General features: G+C 40.7%; 2 protein-coding genes across 2 annotated transcripts in view; one reads left to right on the forward strand and one right to left on the reverse strand.

The window, feature by feature from the left end:
• Positions 1-2135, forward strand: part of UCMA (upper zone of growth plate and cartilage matrix associated) — a 12583-nt gene extending 10448 nt beyond the window's left edge. The window contains exon 5 of the mRNA XM_019663409.1: positions 1785-2135. Within this exon, the coding sequence (XP_019518954.1) occupies positions 1785-1882 (98 nt within the window). The 3' untranslated portion in view covers positions 1883-2135. The remainder of the gene's footprint in view (positions 1-1784) is intronic.
• Positions 2136-2148: 13 nt separating this feature from the next.
• Positions 2149-6323, reverse strand: part of MCM10 (minichromosome maintenance 10 replication initiation factor) — a 48316-nt gene continuing 44141 nt past the window's right edge. The window contains exons 18-19 of the mRNA XM_019663417.1: positions 3066-3108; positions 2149-2979 (exon numbers count right to left, since the gene is read on the reverse strand). Of these exons, the coding sequence (XP_019518962.1) occupies positions 2896-2979; positions 3066-3108 (127 nt within the window). The 3' untranslated portion in view covers positions 2149-2895. The remainder of the gene's footprint in view (positions 2980-3065; positions 3109-6323) is intronic.

A 6323-nucleotide genomic window follows, 5' to 3' on the forward strand; every position in this document is an offset into this window, starting at 1 on the left:
AACCGGGGCCCTCTGGCATCCCAAGCCAGCTCTTAATCAATGTGCCACTCGGCCGGCCCTCAACTGTGGTTTTTAACTGCATTAATCAGAAGTCAGGGTTACAGCAAGGCCAGTTGTAACCCAAACTAGAAATCAGATGAAATTAAGTTTTGGTATCACCTCCTTTTTGCTTCACAGTGCCTCTATTAGTTTAAGTTTTAAGATTTGGTATCACCTCCTTTTTGCTTCACAGTGCTTCTATTAGTTTCCTAGGGCTGCCATAACAAAGTACCACAAACTGGGTGGCTTAAAACAATAAAAATGTATTCTCCCACAGTTCTGGAGGCCGGAAGTCTGAGATTACGGTGTTGGCAGAGCCACACCCCTCCAAGGAGAGGATCCTTCCTCACCTCTTCCAGCTTCTAGGAGCCACAGGTATTCCTTGGCTGGTGGCAGCAGCATTCCAATCTCTGCCCCATTATCACATGGCCTTCTGCTCTCCCATGTCTTCCCATCGTCTTCCCTCTGTCTCTCCTCTTCTTATAAGGGCACCAGTGATACTGAATTAAGAGTCCACCCTACTAACCTCATCTTCAACCGATTATATCTGCAAAGACCCTATTTCCAAATCAGGTCGCATTCACAGGTACCGGGGCTTAGGACTTCCACATATCTTTTGGAGGGACATAACAACCCATAGCAGTGCTCCTTTCTTCTCTCCTTACCACTCTGCCTTCCTGCCTCAGACTCAGCATCTCTCCTGCTTCCGTCCTCGCTGTCAACTAGCTTCAGGAATTCCACACCAAGGACGCAGAAGGCTAAGAACAACTTAAGCAGGTGCCCCTGTGGGGTCACAGCACTCGGGATAGAGAGGACTCCAGATAAAGAATAAGCACCCACTGTTGGCCATCTTCCAGTCCCCACCGCTGGGCCTCTGCTTCCCCCATGACTTGGGTCACTGGCTATCCAGTCCAGCCTGTTTTTGAGGCTGAGCTTCCAAGGTGGTATAGGACAACTTTCCTTTGAGGAAAAGCTGCTCAACTGTAAAATACCCCACCAGAGGTGAGGCTATTTATCAGATNCTTATCAAAGACAGTAAAATCGGGACTTTCTTCCTCATTGAAAACTCCATTCTGATCTCTTTAGCCTTTTACTATGAAAAACTTCAAATACATGTAAAAGTATATAGGAAAATGAACCTCCATAAAAACAACACTCAGAACCAGCAATTACCAAGATTTCTCCACAGTTGCTTCAACCATTCCCTTTTCCAGTTTAGTGTTAAAAATATTATTTTTAAAGCTTAGAAAACAAAAAAGTATGGAGGAAAAAAATTACTCATAATCCCATCATTCAAAGTTGACAACTACTTCCTTCCAAGATTTTTTCAATGGTACAGCATGTAGTCTATTTGTATTATTACTAGTTTGTCACTTTTGTATTTTGTTCCTTAGTAATAACTCTGAGCCAGTTTCTGCATAAGGCTCTCCCCCTTTGCTGGTTGTGTAGGCAAAGCACTGAACTGGAATGCCAGACCCTGGCCTCGGCTCTCTCGGCAACCAGCTCTGTGACTTACACCTGATCTGAAACAGGTCTTGGCCTGATCCCTGAAACGAAGCCTTTGGACTTGATGTTCTCAGGCCCTCCAGCGCTAACATCTGATGTCTGTCAACGAGAGGCACACAGGCACAGCTGGTTCCTGCCACCACAGGGCGGGTTGAGTTGACAGCTGCCGGGAGAGCTCAGTGGCTCTCCTCAGATCGGAGTCCTCTCCCTCCTAACATGCCTTCATCTCTCCTCTCCAGAACAGGAAGAGAGAAGCCGGGAGGCTATTGAGCAATGGCGCCAGTGGCATTATGACGGCCTGTACCCACCATATCTCTACAACCGCCACCACATCTGACCTCATCGTGACAAACCCAGAAGACGTACCCACCCCAGGTGTTCGAGTCACTCTCTCCCACAAACACAGGCCCCTTCCAAGGGTATCTATCAACTTGGGGCCTGCTGTGGTAAACACACAGGCCTTTTGTTCTGACCATTAAAATGCCCTGGCTTTCGCTTCTTTGCGGATGAATTCTGAGGTAAGCAAATGCCTGTGGGGCTGCCAAACACCAAACCTGCAGTGGTTTCCCCCTTGCTTAGCCACTGTTTGCAATGTTNCCATTTTAAAATAAACCCATATTTAAAAACGATATGATTTTAGGTTATTTGCATTACAGAGCTCCACAATATTGTAAGGGCCCAGAGAGCCACACAGAGATATGAATTGAAATGCCCCATGATTCAGTGACTTAATCTCAAAGAACAATACAAATATAATAGAACAGAAAGAAGGAACCTGGCTTGTAATATCAGTACATGAAGACCAAATCAAGGGCAATAATCATAATTATCTAGATGAAAAAGTTACATATATTTATAGAATCTGAGCGCTGAAAGACACATTTCAAGATCACTTAGTCCAGCCTTCCTCATTTTAAGGCAGCTGAAGCCCAGAAGTTAAGGATCTTACCTGAGGTGAACTAAATTAATTATTTTGCCTCTGTGTCCCACATAAACACTAGAACCTTACTGCGATTCAAGAAGCGACACCACACACACTATAATCCAAGAGATACAGAAACCAGCTCTTGATTGACCTTCCAGTTTTTGGGCAAAAAAATTGTGTGAATGCAGCCATCACTGGCTAAGAACACAGAAGACAATAACATCTTGATTTTCCACTTAAAGGTCAATGTTAAATGTGGTGTCAAACCAACACAACGGAGGGAAGTAAGTAGGCAAAGCCTGTAGGTTTAACAAGTATTTGCTGTGACTGTGTCAGTCAGGAACACGGGCATCGCAGGCCCACCACCTTGCTTTCCCAGAACCACAAAAAGCAATGTAGTTGTGGGTACCTGTTTGAAGGCAGGGCTATTTAAGGCTATTCAGAAATTTGGCATGTTCTTCTCCTCTTGGTAACAGGGTTTCTCCTCCTATCTTGGGACCTGTCTTTTCCTAGAAAAATGAAAATAGTTTAGTAAGAAATGGGTAGATATTATTCGCATGGGTCACTAAAATTAGTTGCCTTGCAAATGACATACCTTTAGCATTGCATCCCGTTCCCATTTGAAGAGGCCACAGTTACTGAAAAAGAAAAGATGGGATTTACTCAGCGGTGAGGTATGGGTCCACACACATACATACTGACACTAGAAGAGTTTCCCCCATTGAAGCAGAAGCTGATATAGGTGACACACATATTACAGGCTATGTTTGAATGCTACTGAAAATACACAGGCCAGTGACTGGAGAAATGGTCTTCAATTCTGTAATATAAGCCAGACACATCAGAGATGGAGTTTCTAAAGATGGCATGACAGGGCACATGGTGGGTGATGAATGCAAGCTTGGTGCCTGCTGACAGCCACTGGGATGACACTCAGATTTAGGAGCTAGCCCCTTTCATCTTTTTCTGAAACTAAAACATTGGGATAAAAAAGAATGAATCTTCCTTCTAGTCGGGAGAATCCTTCCTTCTTTTTCATACCCCAAACGCATTTGCTCTCTTTTTATCCAAAAGGCCCAGAGATTCTTGTTCTCCTTTTTTAACATGGTGGATGAGTCCAACTGCAAGAAGGGGCGTGGCTACAAGGGGGGAAGCTTACTTCTACAAAGTTTACTCTGGAGAAGAAAGAGAGAAACAGAAAACAGGAAAGTCATGGACCTATGTCTTNAAACAAACAAACAAAAAAACCCATAAAAAATTAAAATGACTTACAATATCAATATTGGTGAGGATGTGGAACAAATGTAACTCAACTACATTACTAGTGGGTGTGTAAAGTGGGATAATCACTTTGGGAAATAGTTTAGCAGTTTCTTACAAATCTACACACACACTTATCGTATGACCCAGAAATCCCACTGCTAGATATTTACCTGAGAAACAAAAAACACATATCCACAGAAAAACTTATACTTGAAATTTAGTAGCAGCTTTATTCATAACACCCCAAACTGAAAACAATCCAACTGAAATGTCTATCAACAGGTGAATAAATAAATTGTGGGGCATATCCACAGTGAAATACTCAACAATAAAAAAGAATGAATTGATGATACATGCAACATGGTTGTACTTCAAAAATATACTGAGTGAGAGAGTGTATTCTGTGTGATTCCATTTTTTTGAAACACTAGGAAAGGCAGATCTAAATTATAGTTACAATAATTGTCTGGTAGAGAGGGGTGTGGTACAAGGCAACCTTTTGGGGTGATGGAAATATCCTCTATTTTGCATGTGGTGGTGGTTACGAGGGTATATACACTTGTCAAAATTTATTGAACTGTACACTTAAGATGTTTGACTCTTACTGTGAGAAATTTATACCTTAATAAAGTTGCTTTTAAAAAGTACCAACAGAGAAGTCTTGGCTCGAGTGACATAACAACATTACTACATACCTGGTTCCAATCTAAGTTTCAACCCACAATTTTCAAATCACTTCACCAATTGCCTAATCTACAAAACAGGGACGCTCCTGACCTGGTCCTAATGGCTCCTAATTATTTGTGGATTCACCTAATTGCTAAAATTTATTTGTAACTCCAAAGTCACTACCGATGGAGCTTTTGTGGTCATTTATGAACATGTGCCTGTGCAACGAAAAATTTGTTCCCGTTGTTTGGCTTTTCTCTGAAATGTAAGTCAGTATTGCAGATATGGTCTGAGCGACTCAGGACATGGCAGGACTCTTGCCCATTTTGATCTAGCAGTGTGGCAATACTCTTGGTTCTTTTTAATTTTCACAAATTCCACAGCTTTTTCACAAACTACTGTCAACTTAAGCCAACTGATTTCTTCCATCTTTTGTGCTTCTCTGTTATTTTCTTTAGATATATCACCATTTCTTTCCTCAATATTGGCAAATATAGAATTTTTTGAGCCATCCATCCTTCTTGAGAGCTGCATTGTTTCCAAATCTCCCATGTGCTCAGAGATGTCTGTGTTACTTGTACAGTAGAAACTCTGATGGGCTGCTATCAGTGACTGAGGCAAACAGATTTACTCTCCTGATTTTTAAAAGTTAATAGTATTAGACACTTTTAATCTGCATCAAACTTTGCTTCTACCATCATCTATTTCTACACAAAAACCCAATCCATGTACTCTCTTTCCTGTCAACTCTGCTGTATATTAGTCACCTTGTAATGTTTTTAAAAGATGAAAACTTGAGAATTTTTAAAAGTTGTAACTTTTACTATTTTAAGTTCCCTTTTGGGCAGATTCCACACCAATCGTTCAGAAGTTTCTTATTTGCTAGTCTGGATTATTGTTACCTAAATTACTTCAGCTTTCCTTTTGTGGTGTGGAACAGAAAACATTTTAACAAAACTCAAGAGAAAGGTGATTTTTCTTTAGAAAGCCACTTCTTTCCTCTAAACAGAAAAAGACAGCAAAAAAAAAAAATCTTTTGTGAAGATCAGAACAGAACACACTCACGGAGGACACAGATTTTGTTCTGTGTACTTACNTTTTCAATGACCACGCTTGGCATGTTGGCTCTAGATAAACAACTCTGGCAGAAATAAGAATTCAATTACCTCGTTCTACCCCATCCTTAACAAGGGCCCTATTATTCCTCAGGGTTTTCAAATTCCACCCAGAATTCCTTCACTAAAAGCCAATCGCAGTCATTTCTGGGCAGGGGGAAGCACACGCCAAAGGTAACAGGACCGGGAATCTGGGCAGCCACATTTAATAGGAAATTAGTAATGGAGCAATCTGTATTTTTAGAGACTAGCCTTGTCAAGAGTGTGGTCTTTGGGACATTCTTTAAACTAACTCTACTCTGTTCTTACATTACTATCCCCTAGTCCTTTAGGGATTTCAGGAAAGTGGTTGAAAACTAAGTTGTAAAAGGATGGATTGGTGAAAACTAATTTTTTAATTCACTAGTTTTGCATATCATCATTTTCTTTTGTGTGCCCGTGCACACACTCCAGGGGAGATACTGCAACTTATTATCAAATACTTTTGCTTAGATTTTTTGGGAGGAGGTGGTAATTTTTGTGAGCCTGAGAATGATTAAAAATTTTTTTTAAACTTGTTATATATTTTTATAAGTTTCATCTGATTGAGTTATTTCATTTCTAATTCATTTTTAACCAATTATGTTCTAATTCTTCAGCAAGTTTTTCATAATTTAAAAGTTCTTAAGGGACTGTTCCAAGCACAAGTTGGTTACATATGGAGGATCTAGTTCAAAACTCGTAACTCTGGTGCACGCTTGTACGGGCACTTTTAAAAAGGTTTGCCAACTTTCTACATTTTGATTTTTTTAACTAAAACATTTTGA

Source organism: Hipposideros armiger, unplaced genomic scaffold (genome assembly GCF_001890085.2).
Source record: "Hipposideros armiger isolate ML-2016 unplaced genomic scaffold, ASM189008v1 scaffold_390, whole genome shotgun sequence".
NCBI classification, from domain to species: domain Eukaryota; kingdom Metazoa; phylum Chordata; class Mammalia; order Chiroptera; family Hipposideridae; genus Hipposideros; species Hipposideros armiger.